At 45.4% G+C, this 27,909-nt stretch overlaps 1 protein-coding gene across 2 annotated transcripts; it reads left to right on the top strand.

Annotated features, from left to right (window-relative positions):
• Positions 1-27,661, top strand: LRRC8C (leucine rich repeat containing 8 VRAC subunit C). 2 transcript variants are annotated; one of them, XM_075039058.1, is made up of 3 exons: positions 1-498; positions 19,128-19,269; positions 21,471-27,661. In XM_075039058.1, the coding sequence occupies exons 2-3, from the start codon at positions 19,132-19,134 to the stop codon at positions 23,739-23,741; spliced, it is 2,409 nt and encodes an 802-aa protein (XP_074895159.1). In that variant the 5' UTR covers positions 1-498; positions 19,128-19,131; the 3' UTR covers positions 23,742-27,661. The 2 variants fall into 2 exon arrangements, with proteins under 2 accessions (XP_074895159.1, XP_074895160.1); XM_075039059.1 differs by lacking the exon at positions 1-498 and adding an exon at positions 4,135-4,158.
• The last annotated feature ends 248 nt before the right edge of the window (positions 27,662-27,909 follow it).

Below are 27,909 nucleotides of genomic sequence, written 5' to 3'. Positions count from 1 at the left end.
GGAAGAGAGTAGGGGGAAGGCTGGAAGGCAAGGACCAAACCTGGGGCAGCCTCAGCTACCACCTGAGGACAGCGAGCCTGGTGACTGACTCTTGTCCAAATGTCCTCCCCCAGAAGCATTTGTCCTTGCTGCTGCTTGTTTATTCTGTCACACCCATAAAGGTGCATTGGTAGTAATAAAAGCCTCCGTTATTTTGCAAGTAGCATTTAGTAATTATAAAGCGCTTGTTCTGAGCTCTGGCTGCTGGGCTCCATCCCTCCTGCTTCACGTGAGCTACCCCCACTCATTGCATCACATCTAAAATTAGATTAGATGCTGTATCCCATGAAGCACACGGCTCAGTGGCTCAGAGCTGCAATAGCTGTACCAAGCACAGCTGCGTAGCTCCCCAGTTAGGAAGATGTTTTCAGATGGATCGTTGAAGAAAACCTAATGATGATCAGAAGCGTAATAGGGGTAAAGCACCGCTCAGATCCAGGAGCTCCGGTTCAGCCAAAGGTCAGAAAATGGGAGTTAGTCCTATTTCTTTTGGCATCTCTTTAGCTCTCTGTTTTCTCAACAACATGAGATACGGGGGGGACAGCTGTCAATAGCTTCTCTACAGAGAACTAATTGGGCCAAATTCTCCCCTGATGTAACTGCACTGCTTTCACTGAAATCGTACCAGTGATGAACGTGGCTCCTCTTAGGAACAACAGAAGAGCTCATGAGATTAAACATCCTTTCAGTGTTTTCCTTCTGATTAAAGCAGGTTTTAGTACATAAAAAATGCTGCGGTCTTAAGAAATGATAGCATATTCTTCACCTTGCTCTGAAGCTTCGCTTCTGCCCAGACTCAGCCGCCCAGACTCAGCCCATAGCATCCATGCAACTTAGTCTGTATTTCCAGTGCGCTGCTATTGTTCAAACATCTGGTGCGCTTAAAGTTCGTATTTCAAAAACACTAATCTGAGGGGAGAGGGGTTAAAATGTAAAACCAGGGAAAAGCAAGCTAGGGGAAAAGATAAACTTTGACAGAAACTTCAAGCAGCTAAGAAGTACTAGAGCTGTCAAATCGTGCATTTTGGATTTGAGCTGAATCAAATCACAGCAGCAGTTTTTCAGTACTTGGTCTGAAAGCAATTTAGCTTTTCTGTGTTAGCAGATTATGCTGTTTTCAACAGCTTTTGGAGAGATGACTGATGAAAAGCATTTTCATTGTGTTTCCAAGTATAGGCGAAGCTCTTGCACTCAAACCTCTGCTTTCTTGCCCCAATCTCTCCTCAAGCTGAGAGGGGATGTGGTCTGTCAAGCTCTGAGCAGCACCATCCCCTCAGCCCCAACTTCAGGGCTGCTCTTGGGACCCCAGACTTTTGCGTATGGGATGGCTTTGAGTTTTTTCAGGGTACGTCCTCAAATTACTAAGGGATTGGAGAGGAGAAAAAAGGAGAAAAAACCCAAAACTCTGAGCAGGAATGAGTAGAAGGTGGGGGCTGTATCCTGGCAGATGCTATGTTGGTGCTGAGCAAGGACTTCAGGATTGGGCATCCTGAACGTGGATCCCATTTGGGAATCAGCCCACAGGTACATGAACAGGAGATAACTGTCATGTAAGCACTGACGGTGCGATCTGTCCCTATGTCCAACTGGGTTTGGAGGCTGGTCTGTGATAGTTTTAACTCAGGTGCAAAACCAGCACTGCTCTTAGTTGTTGTAGCGTAAGTACTGCAAGGTAGCACTCAGCAGCAGCAGTAACACTTCTGGGGTTTGTAAATTACAAAGTACAGAACAGGACAATTGACAGTAAAGGCAAATGTACTAAGTTTGCAGTGATGGCATTTCTTATGTGACCTGTCCCACGTTCCTCTAGAGTCAATCAAAACCAAAGAGGCAACATGAAATCAAAAGATGTCAAAAACTTGCAGTCATACAGATGGTTGAATCCTGTTGCCTATCATTTTGGAATACTTCTAGTAAAATAAATAACCCAAAATTACTTCAGACTTCACCTGCCTGGATGGTCTTAATGAAAATAATGCAGGAATTCACAAATAAATTGCAGTTTTCTGCAGGCAGCAAATTTTTTTCCAGTGGAGCAAAGGTGTTTAATATCAAACATGAATTTTTGGGCCTTCTTCCACCAGAAGCTCACCTACCAGAACTGTACTAAGCCTCCATCCCCAAACCCATCAGCTATAATTATCCATGGACTATGTTTTCTATTGCAGTACCAGTGACCTTGCCTGTAATTATTCTTCACAGGGGAAGCTTAGCTCAGTCCTCCAAGTACTGCAGCAACTCTGAACAAAAATAACCCAAAAGTCCACAACAGGAAACGTTAACAATGGCAGGATTACTGGCCACCATGTCACCGTAAAATAAATGAGCAACTGCGAGGGAGTTCAGGGAAAAGCAGCACCATGATTAGGTAACGGGAGGGACTGACTTATGAGAAAAGATTAAATGAGCTAAGCGATGACGAAAGGGTGAACAGAACAACTGCCTGCAAATGTCTGAAAGAAGAAACCGTCCAGGACAGGGAGGGATTCTCTAAGCTGCTGCCAGGAGTTAAGAGTAATGGAAAGAAACCAATAAAAAGAAAATGAATGCAGCAGTCACCATAACCATTTCTTTAGCTCAAAAAAGAAACCCAGTGCTTTTGTCCATATGGAAACCTTGCTCATTTGTCCTGTTTTATTCCTCAGCCATATCCCCCAAAGCACGGGGCTAGAGCTTAAAATACGTAACGGTGCAATACTGCTGAAATCTTTTAGGCTGGCGGCACCGAAGGACTGGGAGGCAGCTATGCCAACAACCTCCTCCAGCTCCTGCCAGATTCAGACCCTCATTTCTTGAGGTGCCTCTGAAAGCCTCGAGGCTTCAGCTGAACAAAGCAGCTCTACATGGTGAAGCACTTAAGTAAACACTTCAGTCAAATGAAGAGCTGCACTCCCACAGCTATAAATCACATCAGTGATTCCCAAATGAGGAACCTGAATCTGCCCTCAGCAGTCCCTGAAGCAGATGTGTCAGAAAGTATGCGGAGTCAGAATTACCCACAGCTATCCATGGCAGACCCCCGGTCCACAACCCAATCCAGTTAGTGGTTTTGCAGCAAAACAGCTGTGATGCCTCATGTTGTATTTGTTTCCATTAACTCCCCCCCAGTGGGCCTGTATATTTGTATTTCTTTGTTTACATATTTGTACTGTCCCTAAGGGGATACACAGCTATCCCTAAGGTTAGGGGTGAGTCATGAGAGGGCAAGTACCTCCCTCTGATGCAGAATTTGTCCCGTCTCTTCGTTCTGCCAGAGATGTAAATCTTTCTTGGAAATGTTGGACAAAAGTCCCTTCAAATCTGTGGTTTCTTTCAGCAGCAGCTTTCAGTCTGCGCCTTTTGAATTGCTGGGCCAGAAGTTTGTGTTTCCAATTGTCACTCTTTGAGACGCTTTTCTGTTGTTAATGCGATCCCCGGCGCTTTACAGCCCGGTCGCTTTATAGTCTTTCCGCGGCCCTGCGCGCCGAGGCCGAGGTCTTCCCGTCGCGACTTCTGCCGCCATCCTCCAGACACGGACCGACGCCGCCCGCCAGCGCGGGGGGCGGCCGCTCCCGCCTCCCCTCCACCCCTCATTACTGCCCACGGCACCAACCGCGCTCTGCGGAGGAGGAGAAACCGCCCCCAAGCCCATTCCCCGGCACGTTGCTCGGCCAGCCCCCACCTCGCGGCGCCGTCCGGGCGCCGCTGACGGCCGCCGTCAGCCGGGGATGCCGCGGGCCCTCCCGGAGGCCTCGGCTGCCGCTCACCGTTAGCGGCCTCCGGGGGAGCGGGGGAGGACGGAGCGCGGCCGGGCCCGCGGGGCGGCACGCCCGGAGCGCCGCCGCCAGCGGGGGCTGCCCGGCCCGACCGGCGCCCCCCGGCCGCCGCCGCCGCGTGCGTCAGACCGGAGACGTGGCCCCGCGGCGGCGGGGGGCGGAGCGGCGGCGGGCGGAGCGCGGCTGCGGGCGGCATCGCCTCCCCGCCCCGCCCGGCCCGGCCCGGCCCGGCCCTGCCCGCCGCGCTCAGCCCCGCACCGCGCCGCGGCATGATCGCGCTCCCGCCCGGCCGCCGCCGCCGCCGCCGCCGCCGCCGCCCGTGACCCCGCGCCCCGCCCCCCCCCCCCGCCCGGACGCGCACCAGGTAGGCGCTGTCGCGCCCGGCCGGCCTCTCCCGGCGCCCCCCCCCCCCGCCCGCGCCCGGCGGGGCCGCGCCGGGTGCTGGGGGTCGGGGCACCGCCGCGGGGAGGGGGGCCTCGGGGGGAGGGGGGCCGCGCGGGGACGGAGCCGCCGCGGGGAGGGGAGACCCGGCCCGGCCCGGGCAGCGGCTGCGGGGGCGCCGCTCCGCCCGCCGGCGGCATCGGCGGTGCCGCCCCCGTCCCTGGGCAGCGCCGCGGGAGCCAAACTTTATCTGGGGCGGGAGGGGCGCCGGGAAGCGGCCGCGGCAGCCCCCCCCTCCCCCCCGACCCACCCCACCGCATCCCCTGCCGGGTGGGGCACCCGCCCCCCCCACCGCTGCCGGGCCGCGGCGCTCGGGCGGCCCCGGGGGTGCCCCGCGGGGCGGCGGCCCGGAGCCAAGCGGGGCTTCCCGGGAGCGGCGGGAGGCCGGGGGGTGGGGGTGGCGAAACGGTCGCCGTGGAGACGGGCGGCTCGAGGGAAGCCCTTGACGGTATTTTCCCCGGGAAAAAAAACCAAAACCCAACCCAAAAACCCAAACCAACCCGCATTACGGGGAGGCTGGCAGCGGGACGGGGAGGCGGCGGTTCAGCCGCGCTCCCACCGCGCCCGCCGGCGGGCGGAGGGGATGCGGGAGCGCCGTCCCTCCGCGGGGGCTGCGCAGCGTCTCCGTGCCCCAGAGGGTCCCGGCGGGTCCCTGCCGCCGGGTCCGGTCGGGAGGGGAGCGCGGGTCCCGGCGGCACTGCGAGGCTCCGGCGTTCGTGGCTCTGTCTTCGAGAAGATTTAAAACAAACACACAAAAAAACCATTCCGATTTTAAATCGGTTTAAAACCAACTCTGCCTTGTCGCAGTGTGATGGGCGGTTTTGTTCATTATTCACGAAATGCGGTTTGTCCAGTTCACTGGAAAGAGTTGACCAAGCAAAATGAGAGGCTTGTGAAAGACTGCCGAATGTATCCTACTAGAATTTCATTAGGATGAAAACGTTTAAAAACGAGGAATTTTATTGCACAGATAAGTATGTGAGTTATGGCTTGCCTTTTTAGATATTTTTTTACCTCTGGAATAAGTACTTTCTGTGAGGAAAGATTCAGTATCATGAGCAGCACTGTTTGAAGGCACACATGTGCGTGTTTGCTCGCACAGAGCACTGTGGGCTTGAATGATGCTGTAAAAAACTGGCCAGGCAGAAAGGTGCTTTGCAAGATAGTGGAGAAAAAGATGGCAATGTTGGAAATAAATAATAAATAAAACCCCCCTCCCCTCCCAGTTCAACCAAGTACGTGTATTTCCCCCCTGCCCCGGTGTATTAGACCTGCTTTTACTTTTCTTTTTGGCATGATGAAAGCAGTCAGGAGGGTAGCACTTGCTCCCCTGGGCTCACTCTTCTCCTGGAAATGCCTGTTTGCCCCTGTGGTGCAGATCAGCATCGAGAGCTGGGCTTAGCACAGTTCCGAGTTGATCCCTAATTTTAACCTGGTCTTGGATTCCTGCTGTCTCGCAAGTGCCGGTGCCCAGGGGCTGCCAGTGAGGCGCAGCAGCCTGGTGCTCAGCACCTGTGGTTTCTGAATCATTTCCGTTTCCAGTTGCATTCTGAGTTTGCTAAATGTGTGGCAGCCGTGATGCTGTTTTCTTCCAGTCTGCATAGTAATGGGCCCTGCTGGAGGTTTTACTGTAATAGAACTTTCTGTGGGTTTTTTGTTATTATTTACTCTCGTAAGCAGTTTTAGAAAGAAACTTTCCACTGGAAAGCCTAAAAATCTAGTTACTTTGTATGCCCAGTATTGGAAACGGCCAACGCTGGTTGTCAGTGAAGAATAAAATCAGAGACTGCTCAATTCTTCACACAAGTTCCTTGCCTCCGTGCTTGGTGCTATCTTGCAATCAGTTCCTGCACCAGTTTGAGTTGATTTCCTGAGGCAGCTGCATCCCGCTGTGGTATCTGCTTTTTGAGACCCACGATAAGGAGCTCTGACTGGGGGGGGGGCGGCATCCAGGCTGGGCAGTAGAGAGGGTTAAACAATATTCAGGTGGCCTTAGCGCCAGAGAGAGGACACAGTAAGACCCAAAATAATGAATTGGGTCAGAGAGTGCTGGGAGGAGCAGTTCCCCTGATTGTCCGTTGACCTCAGTTGCAACTGGTAGAAGTGGCCCCTATTCACCACCAGAAAGGCACTTCCCAGCCCCAGCCTTTTTGAATGCTGCGGAAGTAAAAAAAAATTTCAATTACCGTCCAAACAATTCACAATAACAGGAGCTAGCGTTTAATTTTACAGGATTTTTTCCTCTTTGAGAAAATTTAGTGAAAAGATATTGTCCTCATTGTCACAGTGTTGTGAAGGGCAGGGGAGGGGCTATATATTAAAGAAAACTCTGAAAATGAAACAATTTACCTCAGGAAAAAAAAAAGAGAACCCCAAAATACTTCCCTTAAAACTTTACTTAGTGAAGCAAAGAAGCCATTCTCCCAAAATGATTTGTCAGAAGAATATTAACAAGTGTTGGATTTTGCATGCTCAACGTAACAGAAACTTTACTCTCTTCTTCATCCTTTAGCTGTTTGCCCAGGGGTTTTGTGCGACAAAACTCTGATGCAAATTCAAGCTGTAGTGGCAATGACTTTTGTTGCGGTTTGTGTTTCTAAGATCTCTTTCCCACTAGGAAGACACTAGGTTTGATTCACCTTCTTGGGATGTGTGAGTATGCCATTTGTTCCACTGCCTTCATTCATAATACGGGGCAGTCATCGCTGTCTTCCCATCCCGAGGCAGGCAAAGTGTCTTCGAGCTGTCTTTAATCCTGACAGACCCTGGATCAGCTTTCCTGCACTGTATTCATTTTACATTTTAGTGCCTGACACAAGCAGCTTATCAGACACAGCATAAACTTTACAACTGTATCATCCAGAGAGTCATAGGCTTGGACCAGGATGATTTTTTTAGCTTTTTCTTCCAGTGTGGAGGTTGTGTCCACTCTGTTTCCCTCTCCCATGAGGGACTGATTTACAACCTAGAGTTTGATCAGCTCAGATTTTTAAAAGGTAGGATAGTGCCGTGTATGTGCTTTGCTCATTTTCCATTTGTTTGGAGGAATCCTGTGTTAAGATACAGTGCATGTTTTTTCTTGGTTTTAAAGTAAACCAAAGGCCGCCCCTGAAGTGCAGAATGGCATTGTTCTCCATGGAAAGTTGCTAATGCTGCTGTCACGGCAAGCGTACAAAGTTCCACTCAATTTGAACCAGCATTATGTGAAAACATTTGGTCCTGTAGAGTAGCATTGAAGATCCATTTCTCTCTCTGTCAAAGTAAATTTTAACTTTTCCATTGACTTTCAGGTGAGCAGCATCCAGGCTCTTATACACTTCAAATCCTGGGCTAAACTATGATCTGCTGAAAATAGAGACGCTTGCTCACATCTCCATTCCGTGGCAATAGCACATAGTGATTTTTGTCTTGATGGGAAACCAAAATTCAACAAGCCAGCAATAAGACTCCTGAAGTGCTGAGAACATTTCCTATTTTATTTACTCATCACTGAAAGCAAGGTGGGAGCTTAGATTAATTGCTTGCTCTGGAGCATATGGTGAGGCAGAGTGTAGGTCAAGCCCTGCCCTGAGTGTGCAGTGGTGTAAGATCCTGATATACATGTGATTTACAGCAGAATGCAACAGCTCAGAAGTGCAGGTTGCTGTCAGAAAGCAGGTTTGGTGTTCTGAGTGAGCACCGTTAGAGACCTCATTTTCCAGTTGATGTGAATGCTTGATGAGCTGTCTCGGGGGTAGGTAGTTTTCATGCAAGCTTTTAGAGCAAGATGGGTGTTCACAGACAATATTGTCGAAAAAGCCCTTTGTTAAGTGTAATGTGATTAAAAAGAATATTTGCTCTTTGCCATCATTTACCCATGACAGCATAATTTCAAAGACCTGCACACCTGCTATAGTGTGGTCAGAACCCCCCCAAGAAACTGCTTTGATCTCACAAAGTTTAGGCTTGATGGAAGCAGCCTTTCTTTCTGTTCTACGATGCAGCAACAGACTTTGTGGTGGAACAAGGTTAGAGCTAATCCCTCTTCGGTGGGCTGTGGCTGGACACTGCACTGAAAAAGTCCAATAGAGAATTTAGGCAGATAGTTCTGGTTTTCCACATCTCTGAAGTTTATGATCTTTAAAAGTCATCTGATGTGAATAGCAGTTCTGATGCTGTACTGTTTGTGTTTATCTTCGAGTATGTGTAGATCACATCCATTTTATGTGCTTGAATTTATCTATGTTAGTCTTTCTTATTCTTTCAGGATTATCAATGAGACTATGAGCTTTACTTTTATTGTTGGGGATTTTTGTCACAAAGGATGGTTTGGGGGTAAGAAAATTCATCAGCTGTGTTTCAGGCTGAGAATACCTGTGTGTTTATCCAGGCGTTTTGGGATCTGTGTTTTATGAGACTATCACAAAGTTTAGAAAGCCCTCTTGTGTAGCATGCAGGCGGGAGCAGAAAAGATCCTTTATACGAAAAAGTCTCACAAATCGTGAAAACGGGCATTTCTTTAATGTTTTTGGCTCAATCACTGCATAAAAAGTTTTTGACTAACTTTTCAGATGGTTGAGCTGCTCAAGACTCAGAATGGACCCTTTGTGCTTCCTCTCCCAATTAGGAATTAATTTTTAATTATATCAGCTGAACTTTTTTTATTATGAGCACTTGTATTAGCCTGAGGCCCCTGACTCCTTTGACAATGAATGGCACTGGTTTGTGTAATATTGTCTGTCCTATTACACTCTTTGGCATTTTTTTCTGTCTTCATTATCTGAGTATGTTAAACAAGTGTTTGTGGAAAACCTGGTGTAACTTTGATTAAAACTTGATGTGAGTTTACTTTTCTCAATCATTTAGACATATTTCAGGAATACTAAAATACCACTTACTGGATAGTTTCTTGCTCAGTGCTTTGGTTTGCTGTTAAAGGTTTTCACTCGCATTAAGAACATCTTGCAGTGCTGGAAAGAGGGCCGGCAGCGTGAGTGATAGCCCTGATAAACTAAGAATGTTACTCCCAGAGCTGAAAAATGGTAAGTGTTGCCTTTGAAGTAGTCTTTGACATGGAAATGCATAGAGTGTACTTTTCTTTAGATTTGGACTAATAGCTCAGCAAAGCCAAATCTCCACACAGGCCTGTGTGCTTGGTACAGAAAGAACTCCTATTGATTTCACTGAGACTTTATCTGGCAGAATCTGGTCCTGAACATTTTTTCGTCTTCAGTCCAAACAAGTCGAAGTCAAAGAGCTGCTGACAATAGGAAGTCTTTTTGGTGTGTAATACATGAAAGATTACTATGACTCAATTGAAACAAACAACAAGGTTATTGTCTGGAATCCATTGCCAAAGCGGCACTTAACCGTATGTGTAGGTGGAAATTGCAGCATATATTTTGATATGCAGTTTATTAAAGTTACATCCTCTTCACATCCTTTTTGTCTGCTCTTTATGTCCCTTCTATCTGGATTCAGGCCTTTGAGCTTCCACTGCCGCCGCAGATGGTACCAACAGCAGAGCAGGGGGATTCACTGCCCCCTCTGAATGCACCACGCTCTGTCCTGCGTGTTAGGTAGAGGGGCAGCTGAAACCTAAATGTACGCTGGGTGCTTGCAGTGTGGGCCTCAGTAACTCAGAGGGAAAAGAATGGAAAAGGTCTAGGTGTTCAGCAAGTTTCTGGAAGTTACAGCCTTTTCAGTTTTCTCAATCAACTAAATCCATGGTGATTTGTTGGAGTCTTGCCCACGGTTGCGGACCTGCAGAGTCTGGGCCCTGGGGAAGCTGGGTTGTGGCAGTTGGCATAATGGAGGGCAGTTTTCCAGTAGTTGGGTTGTGACTGTGCTGCAGTTCAGGTGGCATAGCCGAGCCTTCTCCGATCGGTGCACCTGGAGATGAAGGCCTGTCTCTACACTGAACGGCTGTCACACACGTGACAGCCTGGTCGTGACCACCTTGCTTTCATCCACATTGGCGCAGATGTAGCCTCTGTGAAAACTGCATGGGTTGCACATGTTTTGTAGGACCACCAAGTTGTGGGTGCTGGAATAATGTCGTCTGTGGGCTGATTGTATTTTGTCTGCGCCCCAGATTGCAAACTAATACCAACTGTGACACATAATTTTGGTAATGTGTAGCATGAAATCAAATTAATTCCAGTGGCTTTGCAGGGAAGTTTTGACAAGCTATCAATTTAGACGCAATCATTGCGGAGAACTGGAAAAAGCAGTATGTTATGATTTTGTAGTACTATTCATTCGTATTTCCCAGCAAAAGTAGTAAAGAAAGTAGATACCTTTCTGTTTTGCAGCTGGAGAAGTGGCGGCGTGGCGTGTCGATGTGGCGTGCCCGAAGCAGGAGCACAGGGAGCTCACGGCTGGGTCTCAGTGGGGACTCCTGACTCATGCTCTGTTGTTCCTCCAAGGCCGCATTTCCTCGCCAGCCTCAGCCCCAAGAAGATGAATTTGTTTGAAAATACAGTAAACACATGTACTTTTAAAAATAACTGTTTGGATGCAAATGGTTTGTTTTTAATGGCTTTCCAGTTCCTTAACATGGGATTTATGTTTAAGCAACAGCATCATTTGTTTGTATTTCTTAGTAGCATTTCTTCCTATGAAAATCTTCCTTACAGTCAAGGGAACAAAAAGTAACCTGTCATGTTTGAAAAAGTTGCAACATGTGATACTTTTTTGCTATACTCCCAAATAGCCAGCATTCAAAGTAGTTTTTCCAAACAAAAATTTTTGACAGGTGGTTTTTGGTTTTGGATTTTTAAAATTAAATTTTACATTACAGGAAACACCAATGGCTGTAAAGCCTAGCAGGGAAACTGGTCTCCTGAAATGCCTCAAATACAGGGAGAATTTAGTAGCAGAGGTATTATCGTGTGTTACGTGGGAAATGACCAAGCACGTACACTTACCAAAATGCTGGACACTTTGGTCAGTGCCAACAGTTGGCAAGATAATTACCAAAACCGAATGTCATGGTAGTTCAGACATTATTCAACTGCGTGTACAATGTGTGTGAGAATACACAGATAAGGATAGAACATCAACCTCTTGGGAATTAGGAGTTGCTAATTCCAGCCCTTATCATCTTATTTCCCCTTTAGTCTAATCTCAGTTTTCCAGACTTGGTGCCTTGTCCCTGTGTCTACTTTTAGTCCTTTACGGGATAGGTGATGAAGTGAAGCAGTTCGTTATCTGTCATCTGTGATACCAGCACGGGCAGTGCCAGGAGCTGTGAGGGGCTCCTGGACATGTGCCGAATACAAAGTGTTCAGCTGCTGAGATCAAAGGACACATGCAAAACCACAGTTTCCAAAGGTTTGTAAATTAGCCAGCTGTGGGCAGCTGTTCACACTCCAGTAAAAACTGTGTCCCCGATACACAGGCCAAATTTTGGGGTATGGTGGGTCTGGAAAGTTTAAAATAAAAAGACTGCAAATTTTGTAGTGTGCACAGTCCAATGTCGTTTCCCTAACCTTGTTTCTAGAAATGCTTTGAACAATTGCTGCCCAGATCTTAATTTAAATTTTGTTTTAAATTAGACAGGTTTTTCCTTAGGGGACTCAATCCCACCCAAAAATACAAATTTGGCAGAGTTATAATCAACAGAAAATATGACTGATGATGCTAGTACCAAGCCATTTTTGTGCCAGGCTGGGCCTCTCAGCCCCAGTTAGAGGAGACTGTGGCCCTAGGCCCTGGGGCTCTGCATAGACCAGTGATTTTGTTTAAATTGGGTATTTAAGAATATATCACTGTGAACCTAACTGCAAAACTCCCTTATCCCTGCTTATTTAACTTCCTCAGTGTGCAGTTCCCAATCAGGCAAAATAAGAATGCAAAATTCTGCTTTTCAGTGCAGCCTCAGGCGCTGTGCTGAGAAGCACTTTAGCTTAACTTCAGCTCCTGGGCCAAGGTGGTTGAGGCCAGACAGCACGGAACCACCTGAAAAGCAGCTTTATGGTATTTATGCAGAGTAACAAATGTTTACAACCAAGGACAGTGGGCTGTGGTGTTCAGGGTGTGCAGTGCCATGTCCTGCGTAAAGCAAAACCCACTGGAGTGCAGACCCTGCACACGCAGCCCACAGCACTCGGGCTCTGCTGAGTCCCAGCCACCAGGTCGCAAGCGCTCTGTGTGTTAAATATGTGCGGTGCCCTGTTCCTTTAGTGAAGATGAATATGCAATAAATCATGTATGGGAACCAACCCAGAGACCTACTAGCAGCACTATTCCCAAAAGGTATTTCATAATTTATCCTAACACATGCAGTATGTTTAAAACAGCGAGGAGGGTGGGTTTTGCCTAGGCCAGCATTTTTTTCCTTTTAGCAGATCTCTGATGTGAAAGACCAAGCAGTCCCAGTCTGGATTGTCTCCTGAGGACATCTCAGCCTTGACCCCTCCTGGCGTACTCAGCCGGGCTGTGGTTGTGGCCCTGCGGCCACCAGCCCAAGGCCTCTCACACCAAGGGGAAAGTTCCTTCCCTCTGGGGGGGTCACGGCCACGGCCACAGCATCTGAGACTTGCTTGGACTGTGTGCCACTCTCAGGAGGTGGTGGTGCTGATCCTACGTCTGAGGAGGGTTGATGCGATGTCAGGGAAATGTGGTTAAATGTCATCTGGCTAATCATTTAAACATTTCTAGCCAGCTTAAGAAATCTCACCAACTTCTTATGCTTCCCAGTTGTAAATGTCACTATTTCTGCAATGTTGTCTCTCTCTTCCTGCTACGTTCCTCCTTTTTCCTTCTGGTGTGTTATTTATACCCTGCCCCTGCCGAACCTGTAAATTCTGGATGTTAATTGCCTGTCCAGCACCCTGGGGCCCCAATTCTGGTGTGTGGCTGTTGTTCTTCCCCTAAAACAAGCAATGGATGACAGTGATTGCTTCAACACATGGCAACATGATTGAGCAACCGCTACTGGAAGAAGGAAAGAGCAGAGGGCTTGACTTCTGGTGAATAACACCTGTAGTGTGGCAAAAACAGCTCTGGCAAGTCCTGGTCTCCTGCCTACAGCACACGAAGCAGCAGTGACACCGCTTCTCTGTCGTGTGAGGGTCAGCAAAGTGTGGGGAGAGGCCTTTGGGCTTTGCTGGGCAAGGAGGCCATAGCTGGGGCACAGGCTGTCTGGTGTCAATGGGTAATACCGAGCGTTGCCTGTGGAAGGGCGCAGAGCAGTCGGCAGCTTTCCCGACAGCACGGCACAGATGGGCCTGGCGGTCGTCTTGCCGTGGTGGGGGGCAGCGGTGGGAGCTGTTGGGGGTCTGCCTCCGTGAGGAACGCTAGCTAGCGGACCTGTCGCAGGTGAGATAAAGGCAGGGCCCCCCAGTTACTTGTTTCTGTTTCACTCGGTGTGCTTTTTTAATCCCAGTGTCTCTACAAACTGTGCCTTGAGAGCTGAGGTGGGGCAGCGTGGGAGCGGCGCGGCAGTTTTCACCGGTAACGGAGCGCTCTCCAGCAGCGTACCCTCCAATTCTGCTGAGGGCTGGTGTCAATCCATGCAGTTGCGCCCCATAAAATGAATGAAGAGAATTCTCTGTGAGAATCTGCTTAAAAATAGCAGCCATCACCTAGCAATAGCTGGAGCGTGGGGCCTGGCAGCTGCTAGAAGCCAAAAGCGGTTTCTTTCAGGGTTGTACCAGAGGGGCGTTTCTCTGAGTATTAATATGTTTTTTCTTTGTAAAGCATCTCTCAAGATGCAAGATGAGTACAGCTTAATGGGGGAGTGTATCGCGTCTCAGGCAGGTCAAGTGTATAAACTTTTGTGGCCCCAAGCGTTTGCCCATCCGGCATGGTGGGCCCTGTCTCCGACTGGGGTCCCCTGCGCGCTGCTGCAAGGCAGGTCACGGAAGTTCGGTAGACACAAAGCCACGGGGAGCAGCTCACAGCGCCTGCTTGCGAAGCATTAAGCCGAGGCCAGGGCTTGTCCCCGGGGCTTTGCTGGCCACACTGTGACAGCTAGCACTGCCGAAGAGCCCCGGCAGTGAGCAGTGCCAGCCTGGGCACGCTGTGCCACGGCTGCGGAGGGCTGCTGCATTGGGTTGCTGTCGCTGGTGGAGGTAGGATAGCTACAGCTACAGCTGGAAACTGTGCTCGTCAGCATCTATGTGCCTGTGCGCACAGAGGCCCTGCTGACACAGCGCTGGTGGCAGAGGTGCGGCCACTGCCCGGCAGCCTCGGCCCCGGGGGCACCAGTGCTGCAAAGGCAGTCCCTGCCCAGAAAACCCCCAGGCTGCCCACCCGAGTGTCCTCTGAGCCACCGGTGGAAGTTAGTTAATTAATTTCCTTTATATTCTGCAATGCACGTCACACGGATTGCCCAATTTGTAAAACATACTCGTTTTTCTCTTTAGCTGCACTGGCGAGAGCTGTCATTACTTCCGTACTGTACCCACTGCTTTCCTTTATTCACTTTGATGAAGGCCAATTGCTGAGAAGCTGGTTTGCTCCACGGTGTGGCCATTTCACAATCATCCTTTGATTAAATCTCTTGATTTATTAAGTCTAATTTGTTTCCAATACTTTTCTCTCTGACTTGGATCTATTTATTCTCCTTAGCTCTTTTAGGTCACATTAAGTTGTTTCTTGCTCCTAATTGCCCATGCAGTAGCTGATTCCTGTAGTTAGTTTTTCTGCTGGAGTAAATGTCACACCTTCCTTGTACCTGGATTCCAGTATTTCATCTTATTATCATGTATTCATTTTCACTCATCAAGTTTTCTACATTTCCTAGAACTTTTAAAATAATAATAAAAAACCCTACTAGTTTGCCTCCTCTCAGTTTTTGTTGTTTGTTTGTTTGTTTGTTATTTGATCTGGCAAACCCTCAGCTCTTTTCTTCAGCACTGCTTAACAGCCAGTGCAACTGTTTTTTAATCCAAGTTCCTTTTTTATTTCCTTCTGGTAGCTGAATACCAGATGATTTATCTCGTGGATGGTTTTCTTTTCTCTAGAGACTGAGGGTTATTAGAAATGCAAGAGAAAAAAGAGAACGAGTTCTGATTTTAATTGAAAAAATTATCCAATATTTAGAATTCAATATTTCCTAAAGTAGGTTAAAATAGTATTTAACATGTCAGACTCCACATTTCGGCTACGATGTATTGAGCCATTAAACAGTATTTTGAATGTGAGTGAACTGAAATTAGTAATGCTGTCTTAGTTTTCACCAGCTGAAATGTTGAAGTCCTTTTCTTCTACCTCCTTGGTATAAGAAGAGATAAGAATCTACAGTAGAGAGTGTGCTGTCCCAGAGTTTACTGTGATTTGGACTGCAATGTGTCTTTTTAGCATCCCTGTTTTGATTTTTTTAAACTAATCATTGACTAATCACTTTATTTTGTACAGACCTGGTTTGTGTGTGGTTATAAATGAGTCTGGCAGTGGTGCGGCCTTGGGTGTAGCAGTGGGGAAGAGCCAGACTCTGGCCGCAGCCAGGAGGGCGTTTTCAGGATTGCTCTGAGCCACATGGACCTGCTGTGGCTTTTGTGAGGCCTCAGAGCCACTGGTAATAGATGTCCTTTCAGTCACTGGACAGGCCAGAATGGAAAAGAAGCTAGAGGGAAAAGGGAGAAAAATAAAAATAATTTTGTGTCATTCTGTTCTGCATGCAGATACCAGCAGCACTAGTAAGCCCAGGCTTCTCTGCACTTCTTTCTAGCGTTTTCTCTTTATCGCTAGTGCAGCAAGGGGAGAAGCAATAGGGTTTCTCCAGAGTGTGTTGGAAAACAGTTATCCCACTTTTTCATGTCCAATCTCCATTTAAAGCTTCTTGTGAACATCTTTTTTCCCGAAGTTAAAGAATATTGTCTGTCATTAGATGTCGTTGGTTTATTTACCATTATTATGTGCAGTACTATTGCTATCATTCAGTAACATTTGTTTTCTTCTTTTAACAATAAAGGAAAACATAAGCGTCAGACAGATTCTGATGTTTGGTGTTGGACTGCAAACCTTCCACCCTCAGAGATGGGGTTTCTGTCATGGCTCAGAGTCTTTCTGTATGCAGCTCTCCCTCTGCTTGGCCCATTAACCAGGGTAACAGTATGTGCACTCTACTAACGAGGAGTCACACTATGCAAACAGCAGCCTCTAAAGGGAAAAAGGGATCAGAGCAGCACATATTTGTGGTGCCAGAAACTATCTGCCTTCATCTAAATTCCCCACACATCACTTAGAAGAAATGAAGCAAATATGTAATACAACAAAGACCCCTAAAAATACAGAGTGAAGCCTATCAAATGCAACAGCCAAATTAATTTTTGGTCTAGAAAGCTGTCCCTGCACAGCAATTTGCAAGATAGTTCCAGTTCCATCTGCTGTCAGGTGCTGCCCCTGTTTCAGTACTGCCGACTTGCATAACGCCATGGCTCAGATCCACAGAGTCGCTTAGATGTCTAACCAGCAAGGATTGGGTCTCCGCATGTTTTGGTGCATGTGAACACTCGTGTTTTCTCAAGAGTCCCCGCTGTAGGAAACATGATTCTGCCTTACCTGAACTCAAAGTGTCTATACTTTTGGAAAAACCTTACAAATAGGACCTCTAGAGGCTGTGGCATCAGAATATGAAAAAGCACTCATAAGCCATTATTAAAGGGGCAGGGGGAGGGGGAAAATGTCATTATTTTAAGGCAATCTGTTGATACATATTCTTGGGTGTATCGATGGCATTCCAGTCAGCTAACTGGCCTCAAAACCTGAGCCGACAGCAGTATATGTGTTACAAAGCTTTTAGCAGGACTGTTGCATGGCAACTGATTAGCCAACATGTGTGTTAGTGTATTCCTTTAAGAATTTTCTATGTTTTTCAATGCTTGGTAGAAAAATTATTTTTTAAAGCTTACCAGCAGCTATTGCCAGTCACTTACATTTTATGTGGAAATAAAAGACAGGAGGGTAATTCCTTACCGATGGCAGTGAAATTCATGTGGGTATGGAAGAGAGATCAGTGTGTGATGTTCTTCAGCTCAGGCACCACTGGGAGCTGCCAGCGGAGGGTTTCCTCTCCCTGTGTTGAGCTGAAGGAGAGCTGGGCATGTACTTAAAGCTGCGTGGGGCACCTCTAATTATTGAGATCCATTTTTTCCACCAGTATTTCTAAAAGAAAAGTGAAAGGCAACAAAGGTTTGTCCCAGCAGCTACCCTAGCTGTTGTTTGCTGTAGAGGTCTATCTTCCCTGGTATGTCTGCTGAGCATTTGCCAGACAAGCACACAAAAATCAGAATTGTGGCTCCTGGCTGCATGCAGTTTGATAATGAATGCTGCATTCCTTTGCCACCACTGCAGCAATTCAGGCCTGTTGGCATGGATGCTGCCGAGCCTCTGACCTGGCTGTGTCAAGTCAGGCTTGCATTGCCATCATTTTCACTGATGGTCTATTAATTTGCAAGTGCTGCAGAGGACAGCCCACCTTTCTCTTGGGGATTGCCTGCCATGCGAGAGGTGTGTGTGATTTCATCTGGCATTGTAGGGTGCATCCTGGGGACAGCTTTTAGAAGGACAAGAGGCTCAGAGAGACATTCTCCTGCCTGGCCAAGTAGTGCTTAAAGCAACACAGAAGGGTTGCCAGAGGAGAGGGGAGCAGGAGTCAAGGGTAAAGAAGTTTTTGTACTACTCACTCAGAAAGCTGCAAAGCCCCAGTCTAGCTACTAACCCAAGTTCATTTTACAGACATCACCTTGTGCCTTTGGGGACTGCGGTGCCTCCTGAGGATCAGCTGGGCAAGAAGAGGCACAGCAGTCCCTGAGAAGGTGTCAAAGTGAGCATCTTTCCACACGAGTATGGCCAGTGTAGTGGGAGTCAGTTATAAATTCTTGGGATGGCTGTATGCTTGTGATGAATTGCAGCCGTTAGGGCCTGAATCCTTCCCTGCTGGAATGCCGGCTCTGAATGAACTGAATCCCTTAAGTCCCCAGGCAGCATGTCAGCAAGTGTGTGCTTATCGCTAAGCCTGCGCACAGCTGGATGGCACCAAACCCATGCTAATGGGTCCCAGTCTGCAGCTGAATCAGGATTATAGACTCTTCCAATATTACTGTGATATGAAGTGATTGTAGTGAGCATTTATGATGTTAGTTTAAGGACAAATTTTGTAAATTGCCCTTGGGAATATTTTTGCTACATTCCCATGCAAATTTATCTTTCCATCGTAACTTACTGTGGAGTTTCATTACTGGTTTGATCTCGGGGATTCAGTTACACAACATGCTGTAGGCTTTAACATCAGTTGCTTTGCCTGTACATGCTCATGTGTTAGCAGATTTTTCAGAAGGGGTGATGATGTAAGCCTAGACATCTGAGGTGAAGATAAAGCCCTTGATCTGCCTGTAGTTTTGGTTAGCTAAAGCACTTTAGCAACTTGCACTCAAAACATAGTAGATTTGAAACTGCAGTGAGTATGCATACGAATATTCCAAAGCATCCCTGAAACCACTATGAATAAAATGGAAGTGAATGAAACATGATAGCTGAAAGGCTCTGTGAAATTTGAGCGCAGGACAAGCGTTTTAGCCAGACCTTTGAGATCAAGGCTAATGTGTATAAAGCTGAATGTCTCTATCTACAGAACGGGCTGGTTTGGGGGGATTCAGAAGGCCTCACTGACCCACCAGCTACAGCTGGAGTCAATGCAGAGAGGGATTTGCCTGCCTGCATGGATGGGACCCTGGTCCTGCTCTCCCTTCCTCACAGGAGCTGCAGGGGGACAGCATGAGCATCCCTCTTCTGAGATGGGCTGTCAGGGGGACCGGTTGGGTGGTAGCTGGGAACTTTTATGCCACATCCTGGGAGTTTCATTTCCAGAGCAGGTTTTTCAAACCTCACAGAAGTACTTGCTTGTATAGACTGAGGGGTATGGACTACAGGAGGCTGAGCGCTGGCCTTGCTCTTTTGCAGGACGATGATTCCCGTGACTGAGTTTCGCCAGTTCTCGGAGCAGCAGCCGGCATTCAGGGTGCTGAAACCCTGGTGGGATGTGTTCACGGACTATCTCTCCGTTGCCATGCTGATGATCGGTGTGTTTGGGTGCACGTTACAGGTAAATCAAATGGGATGGAAGCGAGGCAGGTGCTCTCGGGTGCTGAAGGAACACCACAAACGAGGAAGGTCCTCCGAAGGATGGTGTCACATCTTGTTTTATCTCTTGGGTTCACTGTGAACAAAGCAGAAATTTGCTGGTCCCAGGATTAAAGCTGTTTAGGTAGCAACATCAAATGACACAGAGCAGACCTCTAGCAGCTGTAAATCAGCAGAGTTGCGCTAGAGTCAATGGAGCAGTGCCAGCTAAGATAAGAGCTGTTGCTTTGGCTTGTGCCTGGATGCCTGTTTTCACCACAATTTGGCATAACAAAACAGATGATCAACTGAAGTTCTTATTTGTTAGCATTTTTCTGTTGAAAAGTTTGAAAAATGTAATTTTGTAATTTCTGGTTTTCTTTATTTGGCAAATGTTAAAATTCTTTCGGTCATTATGCTTCAAAGAGATTTAAAATGAATGTGCTTATTTTATTAACACCACCCACAACTAATATTATGCCTCTTCCATACCAAAGCATCTCCGAGGATGCTTACATGTAAACAATTGACATCACTATCAATCACTGTTACTTACATTTTGCTAAAGAGCCAAAAGCTGAAAAGAAATGGAAAGTACTGTTTGGGATGGACTCCACGAAAATAGGAAGTTATAGTACTAGCTCAAACATGGATCTCGCATTTCTTGGCATGACTTAGAAATGGAGCTAAAGGGACACATTGACAGAGCTCTTATTTCAGGGGAATTCGCTCACTTACATGGCCCAAGATTTTCACATACTACGTCCCAAATTTCACATGAAATCAACTGTAGTTTTGCCTGTGTTCTCCTTTTTCAGGTATTTTCAGATGAAAAGATATGATGTCCATGTTTGAAAGTCTCTTTATAGAGGGCTGAATTTTGCATTAGTAGCTAAGTGTTTGCTTAAGCACACAAAATAGAACATCTGTTATTTTTAAGTTTACCTGCTTCATTGGATGAAGCACACTGGAAAATAATGTGTGGAAACACTGCAAATAATAGGCAATTTTTTTTATTCCAACTTATTACCAGAGGCATGAATCCAGGGTGTAAGTAAGGGTGTATATCAGAGTAGCATCTACAGACAAAGATCGACTGCAGGAGTTTTTGACGTGTCAACAGTTATGGCACTGATATTGTTCAAAACATATGTGGTCTCATCTCAGCATCTCCGTGCACCAGGGTGGATCATCAAGGAGGATCTGATTTTGGTAACTCTTGTCTACATACCCTATATTTAGTGCTTTCAACAACCATGATGTCAAAGAATACATCTACACTACACACACATTCTTAGTTTGGGCTAATCCCAGTTAGTCATTCAGGGCAAATAACAGAGCTCCTTAGTTTATCACATGGATTAGCATTTTCAATTCAGACCTATAGGGAGCCTTGCACTGAAATCAAACTGATAGCCCAAGTTGAACCAAAGGTGATTGGTCCCTAAAGGTGCTCTGACCTCAGTTTGTCAACTTGGATGGCCAGCCCAAATTAAGAAAGTTGCTTTTTTTTGCATTATAGACAGACTCAAGGACAGAAGGACAGACCTACCTTTTTTCCCCCAGGAGGTATAAGGACTCTATGTAAATCTATGAGAAACTGAATAAAAATGATGTCCATGTGCAGATGCACACAAATGCTGTCAGTTCTCTATTATCCCTATCTATCTTTATTAAGACTGAAGATTAATAATGTCCCAGCATAGATATGCCCACATTAGCTCTTTGTCAGCCATTTTCGGTGTGATAAGACATCACAGTGTGAGCATACAGCCACATGAAGGCAGTTATGCTTCTTTCAAGCCTAAGCTATCTCTGAACATTGTGTAGCCAGGGTGAATACACCTGGCAAGAGCTGTCTGTCTCCAGGGAGAGCAATGCAGGAGATCCCTGGTCTCTTCTGGATGCATTACTCACACTTTTCCTTTTTCTGGATTATCTCAATGCCCTCTTATTCAAATCATGGAAAGCTAACCATGGATGAAAAGGGGTGACCTAGTTCTTGGCATATAGAACAAGTGTCTTGTTTGGAATAATATTAATAATAGCACAGTCTGTGGGGCCACGTGCCAGGCTGTGGGGAGGAATGCCTGGCAGCCGGAGGAACTCCAGGGACAGCTACCCATTGGTACTGCCACCATTGTTTGTACATCAGTTTAAAAGATATCTTTTTGTGCGTTTCAGGTCATGCAAGACAAGATAATATGCCTTCCGAAGCGCATACAGCCTTGCCAGAACCAATCTAATAGTTCAAATGTGTTTAACACAATCCCAGATACAACCCCCCTTCCTCCACCCAAGCCATCCACCCCTCCAGCTACAGTTGAAATGAAAGGACTGAAGACTGATTTGGACCTTCAGCAGTACAGCTTTATAAATCAGGTGTGCTATGAACGTGCTCTGCACTGGTATGCCAAGTATTTCCCTTATCTTGTCCTTATACACACACTGGTCTTCATGCTGTGTAGTAACTTTTGGTTCAAATTCCCTGGATCGAGCTCCAAAATTGAACACTTCATTTCAATACTCGGGAAATGTTTCGATTCTCCCTGGACAACAAGAGCCTTATCCGAAGTGTCAGGGGAAGACTCTGAAGAGAAAGATAACAGGAAGAACAACGTAAGCAAGTCTAATACTACCCAGCCAAGCACTGAAGGCACTTTGGTCAAGACACAGTCTTTAAAATCAATCCCTGAGAAGTTAGTTGTGGATAAGGGAACACCTGGGGCATTAGATAAGAAAGAAGGTGAACAGGCCAAAGCACTGTTTGAAAAGGTGAAGAAATTTAGACTGCATGTTGAGGAGGGTGATATACTCTATGTCATGTATGTTCGCCAGACTGTCCTTAAGGTAATTAAATTCCTTATTATTATTGCTTACAATACAGCACTTGTCTCAGAAGTTAATTTTACAGTAGTCTGTAACGTTGATATTGAAGACATGACAGGATATAAGAATTTTTGCTGTAATCACACGATGGCACATCTGTTCTCTAAACTTTCTTACTGCTACCTGTGCTTTGTAAGCATCTATGGCCTCACATGCCTTTATACCCTATACTGGTTGTTCTACCGTTCACTGAAAGAATATTCTTTTGAATATGTTCGGCAAGAGACAGGAATTGATGATATCCCAGATGTCAAGAATGACTTTGCTTTTATGCTTCATATGATCGATCAGTATGATCCTCTCTATTCCAAGCGGTTTGCTGTCTTCCTGTCTGAAGTCAGTGAAAATAAGCTGAAACAGCTGAACCTAAACAATGAGTGGACTGCAGATAAACTGCGACAGAGGCTACAGACAAACTCCCATAGCCATTTGGAGCTACAGCTTTTCATGCTCTCTGGACTACCAGACACAGTTTTTGAAATTACTGAGCTGCAGTCATTAAAACTTGAAATAATTAATAACGTAATGATACCAGCAACCATTGCACAGTTGGACAATCTCCAGGAGCTCTCATTGCACCAGTGCTCTGTGAAGATCCACAGTGCTGCCTTGGCATTTCTGAAGGAGAACCTCAAGATCTTGAGCGTCAAGTTTGATGATATCAGAGAACTTCCACACTGGATGTATGGCCTCAGAAATTTGGAAGAGCTCTATTTAATTGGCTCCCTAAGTCATGATATTTCCAAAAACATTACACTGGAGTCTTTTCGGGAACTTAAAAGCCTTAAAGTTCTTTACATAAAAAGTAATTTGTCCAAAATCCCACAATCTGCTGTCGATGTTTCTAGTCACCTGCAAAAATTGTGCATCCATAATGATGGCACTAAGTTAGTGATGCTCAACAACCTGAAGAAGATGGTCAACCTGACACAGCTGGAATTGGTTCACTGTGATTTAGAGCGTATACCGCATGCAGTCTTCAGCCTTCTTAGTCTTCAGGAATTGGATCTAAAGGAAAACAACCTCAAATCCATTGAAGAAATAGTAAGTTTTCAACATCTGCGAAAACTGACAATCCTAAAGCTGTGGTACAACAGTATCACGTACATCCCAGAGCATATAAAGAAACTCACTAGTCTCGAGCGGCTTTCCTTCAGCCATAACAAAATAGAGGTTCTTCCATCCCACCTATTCCTATGCAACAAAATCAGATATTTGGATTTGTCTTACAATGACATTCGCTTTATCCCACCTGAAATAGGAGTTCTGCAGAGTTTACAGTACTTTTCCATTACTTGCAACAAAGTGGAGAGCGTGCCAGATGAACTGTACTTTTGCAAAAAACTTAAGACTCTAAAAATTGGGAAAAATAACTTGTCAGTCCTCTCACCTAAAATTGGTAATTTGGTATTCCTCTCCTACTTGGATATTAAAGGCAATCACTTTGAAATCCTCCCACCTGAGCTCGGTGAATGTAGAGCTCTGAAGCGAACTGGTTTCACTGTAGAGGACACCTTGTTTGAAACGTTGCCTTCTGATGTCAGGGAACAAATGAAAGCTGAATAACTAACTTCCTCTCGCTCAGTTTTACAGAAATAACGCTTTTACCAAATACACTGTAGAAAGTGCATACTCCGAATATGCATTTAGTTTGTCATTATTTTTTTTCTTTTTGAAACAAATCCTTTCTGTACAAACAAATTTGGAGTAAGGAGTACATATATTTTTAAATAAAATTTTCTTGTATTTTTTCACTGTTTTAAGATATTTTTTAAGTTTGTTTTGCCCTGAGAACAAGGGTGTCTGTAACTTAATTTTTACTGGTGAAAGTAAATGGTTTTATCTGCTGATTTTTTTTTTTCCCTTTGCCTAATCCCAACAGGGGAACTGTGTTTAAGATGTATGCTTTGGGTTGCATAATTTGTAATAGATGATTATATTGTCTTCCTGGTTTATCGTTAATCCCTTAGGACATGGTCTTCAATGGGTGGTGCTGCAGGTGCTGAATACCTTGTTTCCTCTTTTCTTCAGTGGCAGGAGAAGGTGTTCAACATCTAACAAGATCAAATCTGGGTTGACCATCCTTTTTTGTTTATGACATGGTTTTCTCAGATGGTCAAAGCAAGTAGAAAACGTTGTCTATGTATTTTAATGGGTTGGAGGGAGCATGCAGAACTCCTTCGGGGCCTTTTGGCAAGTTCAGTCTAGCTGTCCCTTCACACACTGCGCCGAGTAGGAGGCACTGACTGCGATTTCCTCTCTGGTGCGGGAAGAGTAAGGTCAGTTCACAGAGGAGTCAGGACCAAAGCGACTCACGTTGAAGATTTTCCAAACAGTGCAAAGGCATGCGGCTGCCCGTTTCCTGCTAACTTGAACGGAGGGGGTGCAATGAACTCACTGCGTTGGAAACGCCAACCCAGCGAGATGAAACACTCTCTAGAAAAATCCCCATCATCCACTAAACACCCCGTCCTGCAAGGGAGAAAGTATCCTCTGCCCCCCTCAGTTCACTTCCCCATTGCGACGCTTGGCACCTTGCAGGAATGGGATCCAGAAAAAGTGCAATCGTGTTTAGTTTGTAAAGCTTCTGACAAGGAAATAGCATCTAATACTCTCCTTAATTGAGCTTGGGTATCATATAACCAAGCTCAGCACAGGAACATTTGCAGATTTGCAAAAATGAGATGAAATGACTACATTAACTTCTCAGAAGTCTCAGCCTACCAGAGGATGGTGATGAAGGGTATGTTTTCATCTCCCAGCTAGTAATTAAACCAGAATTCATACAGTTGGAAGTCTGTTTTTTAAAATAATGTAATAATCCGTAGTGATTGTGCATTGGGTTGGGAACTTTATCCTCTGAAGCCATGCTCCGTTGTTTATTTAATCCAGCCATTTGCTTTCTTTTAGGCAAGTTTGGCAGGTATATGATAACTCACGTGCGGCTCGCAAGCTAATTTAAGCTAATAAAAAAATAACCATATGTTACTAAAATATTTTGCTGGGAGGACATCTCTTCATCCTATCCAGCAACACATATTTGAGTCAGATGCAGGCACTGGATAAATGCTTTGCAAGAATAGCTAGAAATAAGTACTTCTTTCTCTAGGAGGCAACACTGTTCTTAAATTGCAGAGGTTGAGTTGCTAATTGTTTAAAGTTATGTAAAATAATTGTTTGATGATTGTCAGGTTGGTTGCTCTTAAATGTTTTCTAACTGCCTGTTGAGTGTCTTGAGCTACAGTTAATCTGAGTTCTTGAGCTTGGTACAAAAGCATACTGTTGTTTTAAGAGTCTGACTTATAAAGGTGGGGAGGCGAACTAAAATGAGAATTTCCTCATTAATCCAGGGTGTGCTATGCAATCTGGTATGTGGGCTTGCCACAGTACCAAGTCAGACTTATTTTTTGCGCTTGGCTATGTTCTGGAGAAGATCCATGTGATTAATCAAAAATGGGTCAGGCATGAAGGAATCAAAGCAAGCTTTTTTGAAGGGGTTTGATTTAGTTCTGTTAAAGACCTCTAACTGATGTAGCTATTGCGAGAGCTACTCTTAACTCATGTATGGAATGCACTTATTGGAACAGCTTGGCAGTATATATATTCTAAATGTATTTCACTTTGATGTAATGTGAGGGAGAGAAATGTTTCATTGCTCATATTAGCCTAATTATGTAAACCAAAGTGCTGTTGTCCCTGATGAATGTAAACTGTTTAAAATGTCCAAGTAATCAGTGGAGCTGTATAGTTCTCTTACTTAGATTTGAAATATGGGATTACATTTAAAGTTTTTTAAAAAAATCTTTATATTCCTAGATGTAGCATTTTAAATCCCTAATTTATTTTGTGTCTAATGTTGTTTCATGTGTAGGTTGTGGTCTATTTTCTGAATGGAAGTTGTGCACACCTCATAACTGAAGGTTGGAGACTTGTTCTATGCCATTTTTGTAAATACATCACTTAGGGGATGCTGGGGTTTTGTTTGTTACTGATTATACTTATACCAGTGCAACCCCTCATGTGGACACAGTTACATGAGTATGAAGTGCCTTGTGCTGGCATATCTTTATTCACTTTGATAGGAATAAACTATACCGGTCTAAGCACTTTTGCACTAATAACTGTATCTTCTCCAAGGGTTTGGTCTGCTGAGACAGCTTAGTCAATCTAAGAGCTCACTGCCACCAAAAAGGGGCAGTTTGCTCCTCCTCACATGTTCCCTGTTCCTGCCAACATGTTCCAGCTGTTTCTCTTGTACCTTTACTGGTCTGGTGCTGGTCTGATCCCTTCACAGGACAAATCAACTTTTTAAGCCAGCAGAAGACTAAGCCAGTTGAAAAAAGGGACTAATTTTCTGGTGGATCAGCTCTCCAAAGGATCAGATGGACACTAGGGTGGGAGTAGCAAGGAGACAGGACTCTGCAGCCAGGGTCTGGGCAAGGACAGGGTGGGACAAGTCACTTCGGAGGTGCTGAGCTGCTAGGTCAGTTCATCATCTTGCCGAGCCATGTGCTTGGAGAGCTGTGCTGTTTTATCTGTAGCAGGGTTAGGCAGCATGGCTTTTGTGGGTGGACAACCCTCAGGCTCACAGTGAACGCTAAAATATCACATTACTCTTAATTGCTTAAACTTAATGAAACAAACTCAGGTAGCTGCACTGTTGACTTTTCTAAACTTCTCACTGTCTGGTCTGTGGGGTGTATTTTCCAAAACCATATTACAGTATTTTAGAAATGCGTCAGCTAAGAGAAGATTGTTTCCTAATTCTGTATGACATCCAGGAAAATATGTAAAAGTGCCATATTTACTCAGTGATTCATGTACTGCTCATATGTATATTCACATGCAATGCATACTAGACTTTTCTGTGACCTATAGTATTTGACTTAGAATGGATGGACATTTTGTGGATAATACTTTAGGCATGGTTTGTATATATATACACAACGAGTTTATATAACTACTTACATTAATCAGGTGCCTAACAAGTACGACAATTCCAGAATATAAGCAAGGCATTTTACATTACTGCTTAAAAATAATACAAATCTTCCTTGGTAACGGAAGCAGAGGTGACAAAGCATGCATAAAAAATAAGAAGACAGCCTTAATAGTACATGAAGCCTGAAAAGCAAATCTACTTTCTGGTCAAAATCTGGAGATGTGCATCTCCCCCTTTCAAAATTAGGATGGATGTTTGTGCTGACCTCTTGCATCTAACCAGCTAACAACTTTTGCAAACTCTGATTCGAAAGCACCTGCTCCAAGTCTCATATCACATTTCTGGCACTTCCAATAATTCGTGTGCTTAAGTGATGACGAGCCCTGTAAGAATGCCAAGGAAAAACTTTGAAATTTGACCAAATGGACAAACTTCTTAATTCTGTAGCAAGAATCTTAATATGATAATAGACGTGCGCAGTGTTCCGTTGCGATATAGTACACCCAGAAAAAATGGAAATAAAATCCTCTTTTGTAATAATGAACATTGTCAGACTGCAATGTGATTATTTGTTTGGGAAACATTTTGTTTCTGGGTTACCTAAAGATCAAACATAACCATCTTTTGGATTTGATCCCTTGGGAGCGAAGTCAGGAAAATATGCTTGAAAAAACATCATTAGACTTGACAGGATTTATAGCCGCAAGGTCTCGTTTCCTGTGCACCTCCTTCCATCCCCTCACTCTGGCAGCCAGCTCAATGGCCAGCAAAGAAGCCACGCCGTGCAAGCAG

Source organism: Buteo buteo, chromosome 10 (genome assembly GCF_964188355.1).
Source record: "Buteo buteo chromosome 10, bButBut1.hap1.1, whole genome shotgun sequence".
NCBI classification, from domain to species: Eukaryota; Metazoa; Chordata; class Aves; order Accipitriformes; family Accipitridae; genus Buteo; species Buteo buteo.
Note: the sequence above shows the minus strand (reverse complement) of the source record. Positions and strands in the feature narration are given on the sequence as shown.